The following is a 22,246-nucleotide window of genomic DNA, read 5'->3' on the forward strand; positions in this document are numbered from 1 at the left end:
TGTGATTGGTCAAATTAGCTTTGGTGACATGAAGTTAGAGGAGTACGAGTGTGAGTGTGAGACACATAAGAAGGAGTAAAGGCATATGAGGCATGCTGAGAGAGTCACCTTCAAAGACGGCAAGTATAAAACTGGGGAGCAGATGAGAAAGGAGGCATGGAAATAAAGACAGAGTCCGAGAAGCAGGCTTAATGGGAACATGCTGGAGAAAGGGAACGCCAGTAATGAGATGTTCAGACACACGTGAATACAGAGGAAATGCACTGAAGTTACACGTAGGGCAAGACATAGCAAATATTTTTAAATGGTTCTATCACAGTGTCTAATACATATATATTTATATTAAATAACTATATTCATATTATTAGACAAAGTGAGAGAGAGTAGCTTATTAGCAACAGGAGAGATTCTCCACATGCCATGACTGCTAGGAGTCCGCATGTCATGTATCTACACTGAGGACCATGGAGAAGAAAGAGACAAGTCCTTCAGCACAATCCAGACAGTAATTTGCTGGGCAGAAGTGAACACTTTTCTGCCTGGACTCCAAAAATTCAGGTGATGGGTCTTCTTATTGAAGGGAAAGTTGAATGAGAGTTATAACACACCACCCTGGCGTACCACAAGAGAAACAGACCCAGGCTGGGACTTAAGGAAGCATAGTTTCCCATTTACAAGGCGGGCAACATATCGGCACCTGACATAATCTGTGTTTTTAAGGGGGTGTAGGGACCCCAAGAGGCATTAGAGGGAGTGCAAAAGCACTGATGTCTCTGACTCTAGAAGAATTTCTAGAGCTTGAATAGAATTGACGCAAGGTAACGTTTAAAGTGGCTTGCAAACAAGAAGACATTGATACAAAAGTTATAAAATGAGCCTGGACAAAGGATCTACTCCTTTCTCGTGAAAAACGTGTAACATATCTGACAAGTACAATGTCTGCAAAATTTATAGCACACAAGCTATTTAGGATACAAGTTGCCTGAGGATCAAAACTGTTCTGAGCCATAGTGGTCTGAGTTTTAATGCTATGGTGCCATCTGCTGAATTAAGAGAAAGTTGGTGCCCTAGGTGCTTGGCATTGTTTGTTCTTACATTGTGCTTGAATTTGCCAACATTTAGAATAGATCTATCTCTGCAAGTGATGCTAAGTGTTTTGGTGCTGATGACCCAGTCTTCAAATGGCCTTTATTTCAGGTGTGGTGACATCACAAATGAGGACACTTTCAGTGGCAGGGTGACGTTATTTATTTCACATTCCCCCCAGCCCTTCAGAAAGTGTTGTGAGTCCCAGCCAAGCCTAACTCAGGACTCAAGGACTATTCCTGTCTTCTAATGGAGATTTTTTTTTTAACCCACTACTATAAGGAGCTCACTTAATGGAAAGCAGGCTTTGTAGAAAATGAAGTTCCAAAGCTTAAAAACATCAATTTTAAAATGCTGCCAAAAAGATAAAGCACCATCTGGTGGACAACTATGGCACTCATTATTAGCTATTTCATTCCAATTACATAACATAACATAAGCCCACTTAATCCAACTCGGTGAGCCCATTTCAGTGACGCTGGGCATAAGACAGCAAGCAGCCCTGGGCAGTGTGCCACGCATCACATTTCCACAATTCTGCTGCCAAATAACCTAATATTTTTACTGCAGTAAAAAAGGTGTTTTATTTTTTTAAAGTTATCATTACATTTTACATTAAAATATAAATTCTTATCCTGAGGTTCATCACTTCCCAATAATCCATTTTCTGACTTGCGTATCCAGTTCAGGGTCACAGAGAGACCAAGATTATTCTAGCAGGACTGGGTGCAAGGCAGGAGCCAACCCTGGAGGGCACACACACACACATTTATATATATGAACGAGGGGGAGTCAAGCTAAAGTTAGAAAATGGGATTTTTTAGAAAACGAAATAAACCTTCACAAAACCGATCATGTCATTTCTCAATGTCATCTCCCACCTTCTCAAAGCCACCTGCCTGGATTCCAGCAGAATAAAAGGTTTTATCTTGTCCTCGCCACCACTTGTGTGCCACTTTCTTCACGTCATGATCTATCTTGAATCGACGACCACCCAGATGTTTTTTTAGTGGTCCAAAAAGGTGAAAATCACACTGTGGTGAATAAGGAGGATGTGGCAATGCCTCACACTTCAGTTTCTCCAGACAAGCCTTGGTGTTCTTAGCAGTGTGTGTGTCATTGACTTACAGCAAAAGGACTCCTTGAGACAGCAGTCCCCGCCACTTGGATCGAATAGCAGGCTTCACATCGGTTTCCAGCAGGTCACAGGAACTTACACTAGTGACTGTAGGACACCTCAGCATGGAGTGTTCGACAATAACTTGGGAGCACGAGTGGTGGCGAGGACAAGAAAAATTGTTTTATTCTGCTGGAATCCAAGCACTTCTAGACAGGTGGAGCAAGTTCTTTGAGAAGGGCGGAGGCTCCATTGAGAAATGACAGCATCAGCTTTGTTAAAGTTCATTCCATTATCTGATATATCCCATTTTCTACCTTTAGCTTGACTCCCCCTCATGGATTTGAGGGGCTACTTAACTCATACTTTGGTTTAAAACTTAATATATGAACAGAACTGATGTGCCAGTCCATCACAGGGTGAACACACACCAGCCGCACACTAGGGCCAATCTGGTATCGCCAATCCACCTAACCTGCATATCTTTGGACTGTTGGAGGAAACTGGAGCACCGGGAGTAAAACCACAGAGATGTAAAGCGCAATATGTTATTTATAATTTCGCTTTGTTTTAGTTATGAACTTCCCAAAAATTACTTCAGTCAGTCAGTCATTGCTCAACCTGCTATATCCTAACACAGGGCCACGGGGGTCTGCTGGAGCCAATCTCAGCCAACACAAGGCGCAAGGTACGAACAAACCCCGGGCAGGGCGCCAGCCCACCGCAGGGCACACACACACCAAGCACACACTAGGGACAATTTAGGATTGCCAATGCACCTAACCTGCATGTTTATGGACAGTGGGAAGAAACCGGAGCATCCGGAGGAAACCCACGCAGACACAGAGAGAACATGCAAACTCCATGCAGGGAGGACCTGGGAAGCAAACCTAGGTCTCTTTACTGCGAGGCAGAAGCGCTAACACTGCGCCACCGTGCCGCCCTTCAAATTAGTTGATCCCTGTAAATAGTTTATAGCATACTGACAATATAATTTGTTGTAGTACGCGCGTTAATTGGCGTTACACCTCACAACCTGCATGCACCACGTTTATTGGCTCTAGCGCCAGTAGTGCAGTGGACGCTGTGGGGGTAGGTTGTGGTTTCAGTTCTTCCTAAGCTTTTCCTGATTTTTATTTCAGTTATTTTGTATTAATAATTTGTAATTGATTTATTTTATTATTTAATAGGCGTAGGGGGAAGCCGCTGATGTGACACCCTGTTCTTTTTTCTTTCCTTTTGTTTTGGGAAGGTATGCTGTATTTTTTTTTACATTTTTTTTGTTAATAGTATATAATTATAAAATTAGGATTTTTTTTTCGTATAAAGCTATGTGCATTCTAAATATTTCTCTCTGGAAAATTTGAGTCATTTTTTTTGTAAATAGTTTTATATGCAATGTGTTTATTGTGTAAGTAGAAAAGGGCAGAAGCGTGGTGGACGATGTGGGGGCGTAGGGGGGAGGCCGCTGTTCTTTTTTATTTTCTTTTTGTTTTGGAAAGTTTCTTGTATAGGAAAATAAAATATTCTGTTTTGACCCTACGTGCCTCTGACTTGACCATCATTTCCACGATGCAGAGAAAGGCGGATTGAAGTCAGTTACACAGACGAGGTGTGAGCCTGTAAACTCCACGCAGGGAGGATACGGGACACCAACCCTGGTCTCCTTACTGCAAGGCAGCAGTGCTACCACCATGCCCCCCCTAGCACGTAACAGAATGTTCAAAATCCAAACCTCTGCATTACCTATTTCTCCATCTGTAATAACTGTTGCCATCTTACACGCTTCAAACAACTGGCAGTCGAGTGTCTGGTGCTTTAATCTTCTATGGACAGCATGCTGTATGTAGACCTAAAAGTTTGAGCAGGTCTGAAAATCTCTCCAAAGTGGCATATAGAGAGATACAGAGGGGTCTTGCAGTTACAATGGAGCAGTGAGGGTTAAATCATCCTGCTGTGCCCAAGGCAAAAGCTCTAAATCCACATAAAGAATTGAAGCATGAAATGCTATAATTAGTAAGTGCTGCCAGGCAGTGCCAGTAAAAATAAGAGCTTAGCGCCACTTACAACGTCCACATATATTCTTTACGGTCAAGGCCATTAGCACTTCTCTCAATGAATCAAATCCCCAAATGCCCCTTACGATTCTCACCGGCTAGTCGGAACGGGCGTATGCTTTGTCTCGTACTCGCCTTTAATGGCATGGTGAGCTGGTAATTATTCTCACACACTTTTTATTGACTTTCATACTTTGCAGTCTGATATATTACACTGGATTAATAGTCTTCTGTACACGGTAACAGGCAGACCTAGAGGCTTTCCAAGAAATGGACAGTAATAGTGATGTCCTGCTCCTTTAGGACTGTCCAGCACAGACTGGACGATGAGATTAACGTAACACTGCATTTTTATAACCGCAGGGTCAAAGACCATAATGGCAGCACTGGAAACACCATTGATGAGGCAGGTGGCAAGATCTGTGGACAATTACGAACCATAAAGTAACTACTCCCGCTACTGTGAGCGCCAACACCTCAACACTTCTTCCCATGCTTTGAAATGAATGCTGCTAACAGTAGACAGTGGTCCAAACAATTCTGCAGTAGGAGAACCACTCAGTGAGGAAACAGCGCTCACTTTGTCGGAACTCAACGTAAGGAAAGCTTTCAGGAAAGTGGACACCAGAAAGGAACCATTTTTTGGAAGAAATGCTGAGTCTGTCACCCTGGTGTCAGGACAGTAGTCTACGCCTGAGTGTCAGCAAGACAAAGGTGCTGATTGTGATTTTTGGGAGAAAACAGCAGAGGCACTACCACCCAAAGAAATTTAACAGCAGTCACGTAAAGAGGTTGGCCAGTTTGAGATACTTTAGTGTCCACATCACAGATGACCTGAACTGGTCCAAGCTCAGTGGCAATGTGTAAAGAAGACACAATATTTTTACCACCTCAGGGATTTCCGGCTCTCCTTCCAATTACTAAAGAACTTCTATTAACCCACCAAAAGCGTCCTGACAGGATGTATCACTACCTGGTTTGGAAACAGCAGGACCGCCAGGCTCAGCAGAGAGTGGTGTAGTCAGCTGAACTTCGGGGACATTTACCCTAAGTGATGTCAAACAAGGGCAAAGATAATTATCCATGACACCTGCCATCCCAACAACGGCCTCTCTTCTGTGCTATGGTCAGGTAAATGCTACCTCTGTCTGAAGACCAGAGCTTCTGTCCACAGTCCATCCACATCTAGAATAAGGGAAGTGTCTAAAACTACGATTCCCGATTGTTAACTGTCTTACGTCAAGTTTTTAAAGTTATTTACTAAGTTATTATGTGTTATTTATCACATATTTATATATTTTGAAAAGTGAGAAGATGCCTGGGGAGTGCAGAAGAAGTGTATTTGTGCAAATTTTCAAGAATAAGGGAGAAGTGTGGAGCTGCAGTAACTACACGGGTACGAAGCTGATCAGCCACACCGTGAAGATATGGGAAAGACTGATGTATGATAGGCTGAGAGGAGAGGTGGAGATCTGCGAGCAGCAATATGGTTTAATCCGTGGAAAGAGTACTAGAAATGCAATGTTTATTTTATGAGTGTTTTATGGAGAAGTACAGAGGAGGTCAGAAGGAATTGCATTGCATGTTTGTGGATTCAGAGAAAGCGTATGATAGGGTGCCAAGAGAGGAGTTATGGTACTGTATGAGGAAGTCGGGAGTAGTAGAAAAGTATGTGAGGGTGGTGCAGGATATGTATGAGGACAGTGTGACTGCGGTAAAGGTGGGATCAGCTCTGGGCCTTTTCCTGTTTGCAATGGAGATAGACAGGTTGACAGGCGAGGTTAGACAGGAGTCTCCATGGACTGTGATGTTCACGGATGACATTGTGATCTGTAGTGAAAGAAGAAAGCAGGTTGAGACAAACCTGGAGAGGTGGAAGTACACACTGGGGAGAAGGGGAATGAAAGTCAGTAGGAGTAATACAGAGTACATGTTCGTGAATGAGAGGTGGGTGGTGGAAGGGTGTGACAGTAAGGATCAGAACTGGTGAAGGTAGACAAATTTAAATACTCGGGTTCAACAATAAAAAGCAACGGAGAGTGCGGCAGAGAGGGAGAGAAGGCAGGCAGGGTGGACTTTGTGGAGAAGATTGGCAGGAGTGATTTGTCATAGAAGAGTAACTGCAAGAGTGAAAGGGAAGGTCTATAAAATGGTACTGAGTCCAGCTAGGTTGATTGGTTTGGAGATGGTGGCACTGATGAAAAGACAGGAGGCAGAGCTGGAAGTGGCATGGTTGAAGATGCCATGATTTTTGCTCAGAGTAACAAGTGTAGACAGGGTTAGGAATGAGTATATTAGAGGGTCAACACAGGTACGACAGTCTGATGACCAACTGAGAGAGACGAGATTGAGATGGTTTGGGCACACGTAGAGAGATGAGGGGGACATTGGGAAAAGAATGTTGAGGATGGAACTGCTAGGCAAGAGGAAAAGAGGAAGGCCCAAGAGGAGGTTTATGGATGTGGTGTGGGAGGACGTAATGGAAGTCAGTGTGGCAGAAAATGATGTAAAAGACAGGGATAGATGGAGGCGGATGATCCGCTATGCGACCCCTAAATGGGAGCAGCTACAAGATGAAGAAGAAGATTTATCACATATTTATAACTTGTCACAGGTGGCTGGGGGTGGTACCCAGCCGGGACACCCAGGAGGACCAGAGGAGGGCTTACACCTCCCCTAGACCACGTGGGGGTGACTGCCCTGGTGGCTTTGGGGACCACGGGAACTGAGCTTGGAAGCTCAACTCTATAGGGGCCCGTGGTCAACGTCAAGTGGCACCCCAATGCCTTTGGAGCCCTGGCCGTGTGTGGCGGAAGTGCTGGGGGGAAGAAGACCAGGGACACCCGGAGTGCTTCCGTGTGCACAGCCGGTACTTCCGTCACACTGGGGAGTGCCGGCGGAAGATATTCGGGAGGCACCTGGAGCACGTCTGGGTGTGTATAAAAGGGGCTGCCTCCCTCCATTCGATGGCTGAAGTCGGTTGGAAAAGGACAGAGCTCGGGAGGAAAGGAGTGGAGGCGGTCAGAGACAAAGATGAAGCATTGGATAGAGAGGCCTGGACTTTGGGGGAGTTTTGGGGGATGTGTGCTGCACTTATTGTAATATACTGTAAATAAACGTATGTGGGTGCTTAAAAACGGTTTCCGCCTGTCTGTGTCTGTATGTTCAATTCATCATAATAACTATTCATAGTGGCTCTAAAATCTGTACTGACCCCAACTCTCTCTTCTGTTTCTTTTTCCCGGTTTCTTTGTGGTGGCGGCCTGCGCCACCACCACCTACTCAAAGCATCATGATGCTTCAACATTGATGGATGGATTAAAAGCCAGAAGTCTACGTGACCATCATAATCAAGTCCTTCCATAAGAACCCTAAATCCAAACAGGACTGTTTCACTTATGTTAGGTAGATTGCCCGGAGGGGACTGGGTGGTCTCATGGTCTGGAATCCCTGCAGATTTTATTTTTTTTCTCCAGCCGTCTGGAGTTTTTTTTCTGTCCACTCTGGCCATCGGACCTTACTTATTCTATGTTAATTAGTGTTGACTTATTTTTATTTTTTATTGTGTCTTCTATTTTTCTATTCTTCATTTTGTAAAGCACTTTGAGCTACATTTTTTATATGAAAATATGCCATATAAATAAATGTTCTTGTTGTTGTTGTGTCTGGGCCATACCCTACAAACTCTATAGGTGGAGAGTTGGCTCTGAGGCTAAGGAATCTGTCCCAGGAATTGGAAGGTTGACGGTTCGAATCCCGTAAATCCCAGAAGTGATTCTAACCAAAGCCCTTAACCTGCAAATGCTCCATCCTGGGTATGAAGTTAACCTGAATTAAGCCCTACAAACAGGTCCTCCAACTTGCAGGGAAAACGTAGGGGTTGGTGGAAGGATTGACACCCCAGCTACCATAAAAAACTTCACACTCTTATGTTTATTTTGCTTAAACTCATAATAGCCACAATAGCTTGCAGCTACAAATGCATCTCAGATGGGCATTAGCCCACACTCAACTCACACACCTACTTATGTGGGCACAAATATTTAAAGTAAGTGAGTGTGACTCATTTACACACACAGACAGGGCGCCAAACAAGGGAGACAAAACATAACAGTATAAAATAAACGCAAACCCATCAACGCCTGCCCACTCTCAGGTATCTACAATTGGCAAGTGGCAACCCCACTGAGCCATCTGATCGTAATCAAGCCTCTTCTGTTTGTGTTCACTCATCATGTGATCCTTCACTCACCTAACCTAACTCCAAAACCAACAGGGTTCCTTGAGATATTGTAGACAGGACACCTCCACAGCCGTCATATTCTTTTCAAGTTACTTCCCACCTCTGAACAAATGCAATAATTCATCTGGGGATTTCTTGGTGCACTCAGTGTGCCAGCTTGACAAGAATCCTGGACAGTAGTCTACTTGGCTGTGATATAAAGACACAATCTACAGTAGGTTCCAGATTCTGGTTTTCAAAAGCAGATAAGGTTTGAAAGGAGAAGTCTCTAGTCCTCTTTAAGAAGGATGCCCTTGGTCATCAGCACCTACATTTCCAAGTGGCCATATCTACATTTTTACTTTCTCGTATACAAAGTATAGGCAAAGTATTGTAATCATCCAAAAATATGACCTTGTGAATCTCAATGTTTTAGACCTTCCTGAGTCCGATTTACTTTCTTGTAGGGAAAGTTTTGTAATTGTCCAAAAATTCAATTTTGAGACAAACAAATCTCAACGTTTTAGACCTCCCGGAGTCTAAAAATACCATTTTTGGAATTATGTCTGTGTGTCTGTCTGTGTGTGTAGGCAAACACGATTAACCTGAATACGCTTTCAGTTAGGGCAACCAAATTTAGCATATAAGTTTTAGGTACAAAACATGGATTTCTATCAACTTTTGAGCTATTTCCGCTAACTGGAAGTGGTACTTTTTTATTCATGCAGCCGCAGAGTCTGATTTATTCAACTTTACTTTTATAATAATTGTTCAAAATAACAGACGGCAAGGTGGCGCAGTGGTTGGTGCATTGGCGATTCTAAATTGTCCCTAGTGAGTGCTTGGTGTGTGTGTGTGTGTGCCCTATGGTGGGCTGGCACCATGCCCGGGGTTTGTTTTCTGTCTTGCACCCTGTGTTGGCTGGGATTGGCTCCAGCAGACCCCCGTGCCTCTGCATTTAGGATATAGCGGGATGGATGGATGTTCGATATATTATTCATTTGATTTGATTTGTTGTTGATGGTTCTTTAATGTAATATAATCATTGTCTTGCGGTTTACTCCTCAAATATCCCTCCCCATATCTGAGTATACGAGAAAGTCTTGGGAAGACCATTCCTGATTTTTTTATTGAGAAACATGATGATGACATTTCTTTCCATCGTGCATAAAACAATGTTCCCCAACTCATAATGCTGCCAGCTTCAGCTCTGAATTTAACCAGGATCAAAACTAATTTACGTAAAGCTTTAAAAACGTTTAGTAGGTACACCCCAACCCCTGGAAAATAAGAAAAAAATAAAGATTCAGGACGGCCCATAAACGCAGAATTCACACAAGCACATCAATTCAAAGTTGATAAGATTACATCGGAAAGATGGCTGGATGGAAGTACTCACCACATAGAGCTGTTTCCATAAAACGGCCCATTCTTGCAGCGTGGAGGTCACCTCGGTCACTATGGGGTCTTCTAGAGGGGTCACTGTTTCATACTGCCTGTAACACAACAATCCCAACATATCAGGTCCATCTGAAAGCTGTAAATTAAAAAGATTTCCACACTTTTAAGAACTGTGTTGTTATACTGTCATGGACTAGAGCCCTCCAAACCAGTGCTGCTAGGATAGGCACCAGCGTCCTCTGAACCCTTAAATAGTCTAGAAAATGGATGGATAAATATTTCTGTGTGATTAAATTTGTTTGATTAAAATTAGGAACATGACTCATAATAATGATGATGACTTCTCATAAAGAATCAAACAATGTAACGTTCAAAGTGGCTCTGGCCTTCAAATCCCAAAGTGGAGCTGAAACATCCAGGCTGCAGAGGAGCACACCTGAGTACATGGCATGGTGGAAGGGTCTACACAAGAAACCCATTAACACCCTAGGAAGAACATCCCCCTTGTGAGGGCAGGAGAACAGCCCCAGCCACAGAACTGGGCACACTGGGCAAGATTGGCAGCTAACAGTGGACCTAGGCCAACAATTCAAGTTCTTGGCACACATTTCAGTAACACTGCAGCACCCAAATAAAGTTGTTCTGTCTGGAACCTCAAAACAACTACTTATGATAGCACTCTCCGTGCCATGGGAGGTGGCAAATGAGAAGAAGTACATGAAGTACTAGAACTTTATAAAGAAGTGCCGGGGACAAGGAAGGCAAGTTTGCTGCCTGCCTGTGGAAGAGAGTTGCACAGAATTTACTGGCTGCTCGCTCTGTAGAAGATTCACTCTACTCAGCACAGCATCATGGGGGTCACAGAGAGGCATGCCATTAGGTACACCACAGAAGTCGTAGAAAGAAATTTTACATGTCTCTGGATAAAGAAGAGTAAAGTGTGGACCACAACTATTGGGATGCATGATTAGAAATGATCACCCCCAGCTGGCGTCTAATGTTGTGAGATCCACACAACACCCAGTGACACCAGGAAATATCATTGATGAAGTATCCCAGCTTATCCTTGAGATGTATCTGCATATCACCATTGAGCAAAGCATTGAAAAAAAAAAAATCAGTATGATGACTAAATTCAGTTTTTATACAAACATTTTAACAATACTGTACATTCAATGAATGAGGCGAGTTTACCATTTATTTAATTATTGCACAAGTTCGCCATCTGCTGGGAGATTGGAGGCAGTGCCCCACCTACACTAAGTTCAGAGACACAACCAAACAAGACAATAGATATCCATCCATCCATCCATTATCCAACCCACTACATCCTAACTACAGGGTCTACTGGAGCCAATCCCAGCCAACACAGGGCGCTAGGCAGGAAACAAATCCCAGGCAGGGCGCCAGCCCACCGCAGGGCACACACACACACACCCACACACCAAGCACACCAAGCACACATTAGGGACAATTTCGGCTCGCCAATGCACCTAACCTGCATGTCTATCGACCGTGGGAGGAAACCGGAGCGCCCAGAGGAAACCCACGCAGACACGGGGGAGAACATGCAAACTCCACGCAGGGAGGACCCAGGAAGTGAACCAGGGTCTCCTAACTGTGAGGCAGCAGCACCACCGTGCTGCCCACAATAGATATCTCTAATGTTTATATAAAATAGAACATGTGTGTCTGTCTGTCTGTTTTCTATACAATTCTACACCCTTTGACCGATCTGGACCAAAGTTTGCATAGTTACTGTTTAGGATGAAATGACCAAGATGAGCTACCATGAAACCTGAACATCCCACCCTGATTTCATCCCCTTCAACACATTAAAGTATGTGGATATTGTTTCTATATTAACCGAATTTCAACCAAAATTGGCACCTGGAGGGTTTCTGGGTTAAATACTACAAATCTGAATTGTTTCTTAGAAATTCAAGATGGTGGATCCATTTCTACATTTCCAAAAATGCTGATGTTCTAGATGTAAGAAGTCCAAGCAATACCTGGTAGTGTAAGCTAGTTAGTCATAAAACAAGAACAAAAAAAAAAGAGAAAACCAAGATGGACAGCAGGCAGGGATGTGTTGACTCCGGAAAAGGCAGGGGACTTGGTGTTGACATACAATAACTCGTGGGATACAGAGTGGTGGTTCTGGACAAGGAGGAAACATGACAATAAGATAGGATGAAATGTTAAAAATAAATACATTTATACACGAGCACTCAGAGCAGCAGGATATAAAAAGCACAAAAAAGTTAAAACTGACAAGCAACACACAGGAAGTAACCCAAAAGCTTTCAGACAAAAAAACACATTTCAGGCCATTGATTTGGACTCTCTGTAGGACGACGTTCGATAATTTCGGAGTGTGAAAGATGACTGCATCCTCCTTTTTTTTTGGAAACTTATCTTATGGGGAAAAAGGGAAGCAGATATTAGTGGAGCAAAGCCAATGCTGAGCTGTCAAATTGTACCCTTGTCCCTAATTTGTAAGAACATGTCCACCTATTAAATCTGGCAATTGCTAGTAAAGCTTGCGGAGTGAAGTCACATACTTATATTTCACTAAAAATCATCTATGGGGACCTCCATGAACAGCACCCTGAGCCAAAGCAACTCCAGGACAATCACAGCACTTGTAAAGATGGTTTTATGGTTGTGCTTCACTGTTATGTCCAGGGCTCTGCTTCTGTTTTTCTTGAGTACAAGAAATGTGTTATATAAATAAAATGTATTATTATTATTATTATTATTATTAGACTCAGCGCTGCCTTTTGCCTAAGAACACAGCCATGAATAAAGAATGGGACCAAAACATCCTCCGTGGGCAACTGCTCCCAAACATCCAAGAACAGATTGGTGACCCACAATGAACAATCCAGCATGATGGAGCACAAGGCCATAAGGCAAAAGTGAGAACTAAAGCCGCTTTTCCACTGCATAGTACGGCACGACACGGTTCAGTACAGCTCACCTTGGTTCGGCTCAGTTCGGCTCGGTTTGCGTTTCGACAGCAGTTTAGTACCACTTTAGAGTGGGCGGGATTATTCACTTGTCGTTATAGTTGCGCCACCTCTACTGCAGTGACACCGTGGAACTTTTACAACAACACGCAGACAACGACAACACTTTAGCTCGAAGACGCGCAAGGGTAAGCATCTAAAAAAAGCACATCACTAGCTAACTTTTATCACTGTTGCAAAGCATAAAATGAACTTAACTGCCAGTGTAACATTAAAATGCTGATTCTGTATATTACAGATCTTCCACATTTTGCAAAAAAGTCGCCGCAACAGACCATCTGTTTGGACATTTAACCGTGCTTCAGAGTGGTGGGATGTGATTGTTCCCGGTTTTACAAACACTCAGTGGCTGGAGAACTTTCGAAACTTCCGCTTGTCTGTACCTTTAAAGAAAAGAATAGCCAGTGACGCAGTAATGACGATTTTCTCCGGCCAATCAGTGACCAGCACAGTTTACACGTCACATGTTGGTAACGGTTCGGCACGCTTGGAACCTCGGCTGAGGTGGTACTAAAAAAAGGACCAGGTACCAGGTACTGTTCCCAGTGGAAAGCCCCGCAAAAGTGAGCTGTACTGAACCGTGTCGTGCCGTACTATGCAGTGGAAAAGCGGCTTAAGTGGCTTGGGGAACAAAACATCAAAACTTTGGGTCCATGGCCAGGAAACTCTAGCCTCTAATCCCACTGAGAACTTGTGGTCAATCCTCAAGAGGCGGGTGAACAAACAAAAACCCACCATTGTGACAAACTCCAAGCATTGATTATGCAAGAATGGGCTGCCATCACAACTCTGCATCGGTCTATTGTGGTGAAAAAGGAGCTGAGCCGTAAGTCAAAGCTCTCAGTTTACCAGTCGATCTACGTTCCTACCCTCACCTATGGTCATGAGCTCTAGTGACCGAAAGAACGAGATAGCAAATACAAGCGGCTGAAATGAGTTTCCTCCGCAGGGTGTCTAGGCTTTCCCTCAAAGATAGGGTGAGAAGCTCAGTCATCCGGGAGGGGCTCAGAGTAGAGCCGCTACTCCTCCGCATCGAGAGGAGTCAGATGAGGTGGCTCGGGCATCTGATCAGGATGCCTCCTGGATGCCTTCCTGGTGAGGTGTTCTGGGTACATCCAACTGGGAGGAGGCCCAGGGGAAGACCTAGGACACGCTGGAGGGACTATGTCTCCCGGGATGGCCTGGGAATGCCTCGGGATTCCCCCGGAAGAGCTAAAAGAAGTGGTTGAGGAGAGGGAAGTCTGGGCATCTTTGCTCAAGCTGCTGCCCCCGCGACCCGATCTCAGATAAGTGGAAGAGGATGGATGGATGAATGGATGGATGGGCTGCCATCAGTCAGGATTTGCCCTAGAAGTTGATTGACAGCATGCCAGGGCGAATTGCAGAGGTCTTGAAACAGAAACATGGGCCAACACTGCAAATATTAACTCATAAACGTAATGTAATTGTCAATAAAACCCTTTGAAACTTCTGAAATGCTTGTAATTCTACTTCAGTATACCATAGAAACATCTGACAAAAAGATCTAAAAACACCGAAGCAGCAAACGTTGTGAAAACCAACACTTGGGTCATTCTCAAAACTTTGGCTATGACTGTAAGTCACCTTGGATAAAGGCGTCAGCCAGACAAGTACCCATCCATCCATTTTCCAACCCGCTGAATCCGAACACAGGGTCACGGGGGTCTGCTGGAGCCAATCCCAGCCAACACAGGGCACAAGGCAGGAACCAATCCTGGGCAGGGTGCCAACCCACTGCAGGACACACACAAACACACCAAGCACACACTAGGGCCAATTTAGAATGGCCAATCCACCTAACTGGCATGTCTTTGGACTGTGGGAGGAAACCGGAGCGCCCAGAGGAAACCCACGCAGACACGGGGAGAACATGCAAACTCCACGCAGGGAGGACCCGGGAAGCGAACCCGGGTCTCCTAACTGCGAGGCAGCAGCACTACCACTGCGCCACCGTGCTGCCCTCAGATAAGTACATGTCCCTGAATTGGTTTAAGCAGAATCAGAAAATGGTCAGATAACTTTACAGATCTTTTAAAAGTTAGTTTCTAAAGAGTTGGCTTTACAAGTCGTGTCCTATTTAATTTAACTCTGTTTCTTCTCCATTCAGCTCGCAGTACCCAGCCTAAAATCCTCCTTAAAACATTAAAAACATTAAATGGAGAATCACCACGGCTTAAACTCACCTGGACTCCATTGAAATTAGCCGTAAACGAAAGCCTAACAATGAGCTCAGTGGGTCCTTCCTTACATATGGCTTATTGGTCCCCATTTCTATTTTATGCATTCACTTTCCGATTTCCACTCAGTAACGTCTCAGAGTTAATTGCTTAAACAGATGCAAATGAGAGCGATCACATTAACAAAAAAACAATACTTCATAAATGGAAGATCCGAGTGGGAATTGCATGGCGTTGATTATTCTGCTAACTCATTTCATTTTCATTTGTGGTATAAATAAGTCAGTCTTAAAGGTTTTACGCATTGGCATCACAGCCCAAAGTAATACTGTAGGCAAATAAATAAATATCAGAAAAAAAAAAATGTGCAATGCATCAAAAGATCTTGTGCATTTTAGATTAAATATAGACAGCCTTTGGACCGACGCACTGCAGAAATTATTCCCGCTTCAGCATTTACAGAAAAGACGAAGTGCTGATTTCAATAATGGCTGCTCAGAGGTTAACACTACTGCCTCTCAGCTCCTGGGGACCTGGTCTAATTCTACAAACATGATATTCTCAGAGTCGTCATGGCTGGAGTCTACCCTGGTGACATCGGGTGCAACGTAGAGACCTAATAATAATAATAATAATAATAATACATTGACCTACTCTGGCTCCCACTTAATGTTGCTAATTTGCTTTTACCGATTAACCAAACACACATCTTGAGAATCGCAGGGTCTACATCTGCACACACTCAAACCCACAGAACCATTTTAGTGTTCACAAAAGACACTTTAACCTCTAAGGTTCTTATTTCTTTAATTGGCAGACAAGTTAATACTGGAACCGCTAAATTATTAGCCTTGATTTACATGTACAGCAGCAATTTTGACCTCTTTCACGTTCACTCGTCTTTCATTTCCCAAAGGTGACAGTGGCCTCTGCCGGGTTACACCTCAAATACAAAGCTATGGTACCTTAACCGAGGCCAAAGGTCTAATGCTCCCCCTACTGGGATACAGATTTGGTAGTCTGCACCTGCGTAACTTCTTCGGAAAGGGTCACACTTTACAATACCTTGCCAAAGGCCAAGAGCTGCATCACGAGATGCACTCCTGTCAGGATTCACAGATATGGCGCTCCACACCCAGATATCTACCCGTGAAAGGCCTGCACAAGTACTCTAACATTACAACATTGGAACAATCTAGACGAGAACAGGCCATTCAGTCCAACAACGCTCGCCAGTCCTATCCACTTAACTCTTCTAAAAAAACATCAAGTTGCGATTTCAAAGTTCCTAAATTCCTACAGTCTACCATTTTACTTGGTAGCCTAAGTGTCTGTGGTTCTCTGTGTAAAGAAAAACTTCCAAATATTTGTGTAAAATTTACCCTTAACAGCTTTCCAACTGTGTCCCTGTATTCTTGATGAACTCATTTTAAAGTCAACAAGCATCTTGAGCACTTCCGGGTGAAGGGACCAGCAGACACCACTTCGGGAGCCAGAGTCGGGAGGGGGGGACTAAGCTTGCCAGAGAGGAGTAGAGGAGTAAGGAAAAGAAGAAAAGTGTGCGTGTTTCAGTGCTTAATGGGACTGTGTTCTGCCTGTGGGAAACGGGGAAGGCATTTCCCACGTGGTGAAGAATGAATAAAAAACATTTCTTTGTTTTATAAGTGTGCCTCCCGTGTCTGTCTGTGTTGGGTCAGGCATTGATATAGCGCCTTTTTGTTACAACCCTTATAATATTCAGAGTTCAAAGTAGTGTTTCTGGGTACAAACTCAGCTCTTGATGGGATTCTTAGATCTTGATTGACGCACAAGACATCGTGGCAGCCATGACAGCGCAACTAAAGATACTCACGAAAGAGGACTTCCAGAACGTGGTGAGAACGAGGGGATAAGTGTGTTTGAAGCGAGGGGGTTTAATGGCGATGTGTCTTTTACTGTAATACATTTTTTTTATTCATTCATTCACCGTATTTTTTGATCACACCTCTTGTCTCAGCTGAACCAGGCACAAGGCTGGAAATAACCCTGGACAGGATACCTGTTAGCAATTCCCATTCCACCTAATTAATGGCCAACAGGCATCTGATGCTACCCGCACACATAACGGATTTCTCGCTTGCTCCTGACCTTCCAGGGCGCTTACTTTCTCTTCCAATATTCATGACTGACAGTAATCAATAATACTACTAAAATTTGAATCAGGCTGATCAATGAAGGCCAAAAACCCTAAAGAGTCAGAGTGGATATTTTGGTATTAGATCAAATAAAATCATTCTCTTTTATGCCTCTGCATTAATAAGTTTGAATTGAAAATGGCATGGAGTTAAATCCAGAAAGAAAAGCAGAAATGAAATTTTCTACTCAGTCATTTAGACGCGGTGCAGTGGACGTCTGATAAATGAGGGCTGACACGGCGAACACAGCCTCCATTATCCAAATGGGTGTAAATCAATTTTGTCACTAATAATATCATAAGTAAACAGCAATAAGCTTTAATCTCCATGTTGGATCTGTTTCACCATTTTCCAGCACACTTTGATCTTTTTGTTAGTGTGATGCCTAGCGTTAGGTATTTGTATAGTCCAAGTGATTACATTGACTACTCGCGTAATTAACGGAGCTCAGGAAAATTGGCACATAACCGAGTCCTGGACCCTGAGGACTGGTCATCCCGGCAGGAAACCAGTGGCCACGTTAACATCAGTAAATCAATCCATTAGTTCCTGCATCTCATGTGAGGTGTTAACTAAAAAAATATATTTTCAGATATCTCCACTTCCATGTGTTTTCAAAGCTGCTTATCAAGTTCAGGGTTGAGGGGAGATGATGCCTAAACTGGCAGCTCAAGAAACCAAACCAGGAGGGGTAACTACACTCACACATACTGCACACACACCCTTACGCAAGCACCCACACAGGGCCAAATGGGAGTTGATACTTAACGTAACACACAAGTGTTTGGGATATGGAAGGCATGGCTGGTGTGTTAAACAATGCTGACTGAGGCAAGGCATATTTATACTGCCAAAGCCCCATATATTGTATCTTTACTAGTCATGAGAGGATACACTGATCCACAAAACTAAACATACTACCATGTTTCACAGTACAATACTCCCAAGATACAGGGCATCCTCGGAACAATAGGCAAAAATATATAATTAATTGTTGGAAAAGTCTCGATGCATGCTCAATAATCCAGGTAAGAAAATTCTAGAAAGTTGATTCTGTTCATCTGGACATAGTTGTTTTTTTTTCCGATATGTTTCATCACTCATCCAAATGACTTCCTCAGTCTCAGTTGACTGCAGGTTTCTCCAACCTTATAAACAGTACCTTGGCCTAATGATCGAAGTAACGCCGTTAACTAACAATAGGCCGTGTGATCAATGATATGCAAATTGTCCATTGATCAATGGCCATGAGTACCATTCACAGAGAGTTGGCGAATGACGGCAATCACTGCATTGTAAGAGTACCCTTAGGCCCTCTCCTCGGTTCAGAGATGGTTTTTCCTTTTTCACGTAAATGGCTTCCTTGACTCCTTACTCAAACCAGCGTTCCTCCCTGCCCAGGATGTGCACATCTTCATCACTGAAAGAGTGACCACTGTCCTGTAGATGTTAATAGACTTGCGGAGTCCTGGCCTGACGAGGTAGCTCTTCTGTGTTGTGCCATCGGCATTGCCAGTGGAGGTTTGGTTTCCCCAATGTATGATTCACGTCATACTGCTTGCGTTGTGAAGGGGGGGTGCTGAACGTACGCTAAGGAGATGCGGTCGGATCAGCTGCTGGCTTGATTCTGCTGCTGCTGGGCTGCGTGTTCTGCTTGTCGTGCTGCGCGTCGATTATTTAAAAGCCTGTACATTAGCTGTCCTTTAGTCTGCTTTCCTTAGTCTCACAGGACGTTAAAGTGTCTCTCGCGGGACATTAGAAAATCACGTATTGTCTCCTTCCAAGATTTTTTTTATAATAGACAGACATATAAAAAGCTGTCTTTGCTGTAGTTTTAAATGCTTAACTCTCATTTGTTGATTTCCTGTTATTTTGCCCATTTTTCTATGCAGTGTTCCGCCCGTCATTGTGTCTTAATAATAAAAATTAACAACACTGGGGCAAACAACACTGAATGTTGAAATGCTGTAACTACTTTCCTGCTGGACCCTCTAAATAGTAAATAATGGATTACAAAAACCAGAATGCCTGGAAAAGCAAAATAAAAAACAGCATGAAAAAAATTGTTAAAAAGAAAACCTACATTATCCCATCAAACTGCTTACCATCAAACATTTTAATAAAATTTACAAATACTTAGTTTTGTAATTTCTACACTGCCCACAAATGCAGAAATAACAGCTCATTTAATTAGGCTGAAAGCAGAAGTTGGTTGGAACAAAAACCCGCAGCCACAAGGGGGTCCCCATGATCGAGTTTGGTAACCACTCACTTACAGGAGGATGACAGACAAAGAGAAAGTCACCAAAAGATCAGCGGGTTGAAGAATCTTCTGGATGGCAATGAAAACTGGCAGTCTCATAGCCTCTAGGTCTCGACAAGCGACATATTATAGTTGGGAATGAAAAGAAAAAAAAAAGCTAAGCCCCTTCTTTTATTTACAGAAAAAAATGGAGAGAATGACAGCTTGAAAAGTGCTCCACTTACAGTGTGCTTTAATTAGTTATCCGGCTCTAGAAGTGTATCTCTTGTTTACTGTGGCTTAATTCAATAAAGTTTAATGAAATGTTATAGTGGCGAGTAAACAATCAAAGAGTCATTGGGAACCCGCAGGCGCGTGTTACAATAATTTGGAACTGCCCTACCTGCTCCTACTAGGGGCTTAATGGTCTGAACAAGACACGTCTGAAGACGTAACAAAGGCACATAATGCCTGCTCCCATGGATAGTTAAAGCTCACTGGACTTCAGACCAGCTGCTGTTACTTCATACGTCATGATGACCTTCGACAGGCTGGTCCTGAAACTGGTGGGATCCCTGCTTCCAGCATGTAGTGGAGTGTAAAATGAGTGATGTCTAGCATATAAGCCGATAAATAGTTTGGATAGTTTATTTGTAAGCTTGACAAAACCAAATGTCATATTATTTCTCAGTTTTATCCCTTGAAATGTTGTCTTTGTTCGATTTTCACTCAAATATGGCGTTAAAGGTGTGTCGGATGGCCGGGATGCCCTGTGTATGGAAGGACCAGGCGAGAGAGTTATTTCAAGATCGTTTCCCCCCCCCAGACCGACAGAGGGCAGCCCCCTTGGCTTGCAGCGGGGCCACGGGTTATGAGCATGGAAGCTATGGAAGCTCAATCCTGTTGGGGCGCCTGGACTTTTACAAGCTCCTATTTCACAGCACTTCTGCCACAAGGAGAAGTGCTGCTGGGAGAAGTTGTTGGGCACCTGGAATCTTTATGGGTGCCCTATAAAAGGAGACAGAGTCGGGAGGTGGAGGGCAAAGCTTGCCGGGAGGAGTGGAGGCGGATAGAAGAAAGGCCTTTGCTTATGAACTGTGATCTGTACAGTCATTGGGCAAAAGTTTTGAGAATGACACAAGTATTGGTTTTCAAAAGGTTTGCTGCTTCAGTATCTTTGGATCTTTTTCTCAGATGTTTCTATGGTATCCTGAAGTAGAATTACAAACATTTCATAAGTTCCGAAGGCTTTTATTGACAATTACATTCAGTTTATGCAAAGAGTCAATATTTGTAGTGCTGGCCCTTCCTTCTTTTTCAAGACCTCTGCAATTCACCCCGGCATGCTGTCAATCAACTTCTGGGCCAAATCCTGACTGATGGTAGCCCATTCCTGCATTATCAATGCTTGGAGTTTGTCACAATTTGTGGGTTTTTGTTTGTCCACCTGCCTCTTGAGGATTGACCGCACATCATTGAGGGGAAACTCGCAGGACAAACAATACAGACAATCAATCTAAATAAATAAATGTATATTTTCAGAAATTTCAAAATAAAAATGCTCAAAGACAGCACCTCCAAGAGGGTGTATTTCATGAAGGCATTCAGTTTTACCACCATCTTCTAGTGTGTCCAGGATCTGTGATGTTTGAATGTTCTCAATGGGATTAAAATCTGGGAAGTTTCCTGGCCATGGACCTTAAACTTTAATATTTTGTTCCCCGAGCCACTTAGTTATTAATTTTGCATTGGATAAAGCATTGTTGGTCACCAAACTGTTCTTTGATGGTTGGGAGACGTTGCTCTCGGAAGATGTTTTGGTCCCATTCTTTATTCATGGCTCAGGATCAGGGCACCATCAGTTCAGAGCTTGCTCAGGAATGGCAGCAGGCAGATCTGAGGGAGGCAAAGACTTTGGGAGGATGGCCTGGTGTCAAGAAGGGCAGCAAAGAAGCCAAGAAAAACATCAGAGACAGACTGATGTTCTGCAAAAGGTACAAGGATTGGACTGCTGAGGACTGCTGGGGTAAAGTAATTTTCTCTGATGAATCCACTTTCCGATTGTTTGGGGCATCCAGAAAAAGGAAAAGGTGAACACTACCATCATCAGTCTTATGTCACGCCAACACTTGAACATCCTGAGATGATTCATGTGTGGGGTTGCTTCTCAGCCAAGGCAGTGGGCTCACTCACAATTTTGCCTAAGAACACAGCCATGAATAAGGAATGAGACTAAAACATCCTACGAGAGCAACTTCTCCCAACCATCTAAGAAAAGTTTGGTGACCAACAATACTTTTTCCAGTATGATGGAGCACCGCACTATAAGGCAAAAGTTATAACTAAGTGGCATCGGGGAACAAAACATCGAAATTTTGGGTCCATGGTCAGGAAACTCACCATTGAGAACTTGTGGTCAATACTCAAGAGGCAGGTGGACAAACAAAAATCTCCAAATTGTGACAAACTCCGAACATTTATTATGCAAGAATGAGCTGCCATCAGTCAGGATTTGGCCTAGAAGTTGATTGACAGTCTGCCAAGGTGAATTGCAGAGGTCTTGAAAAAGAAAGAAGGGCCAACACTGCAAATATTAACTCTGTGCATAAACTTAATGTAATTGTCAATAAAAGCCTTAGGTACCTATGAAATGTAATTGTAATTCTACTTCAGTACACCATAGAAACATCTAACAAAAAGATCTAAAAACACTGATG

General features: G+C 43.4%; 1 protein-coding gene across 4 annotated transcripts in view; it reads right to left on the minus strand.

The window, feature by feature from the left end:
• dock3 (dedicator of cytokinesis 3) overlaps positions 1–22,246 on the minus strand; it is a 919,050-nt gene that overhangs the window by 462,740 nt on the left and 434,064 nt on the right. For all 4 annotated transcript variants that reach the window (XM_039772621.1, XM_039772622.1, XM_039772620.1 and 1 more), the window contains exon 5: positions 9,882–9,978. In XM_039772621.1, the coding sequence (XP_039628555.1) occupies positions 9,882–9,978 (97 nt within the window). The remainder of the gene's footprint in view (positions 1–9,881; positions 9,979–22,246) is intronic.

Source organism: Polypterus senegalus, chromosome 12 (assembly GCF_016835505.1).
Source record: "Polypterus senegalus isolate Bchr_013 chromosome 12, ASM1683550v1, whole genome shotgun sequence".
Taxonomy (NCBI): Eukaryota; Metazoa; Chordata; class Cladistia; order Polypteriformes; family Polypteridae; genus Polypterus; species Polypterus senegalus.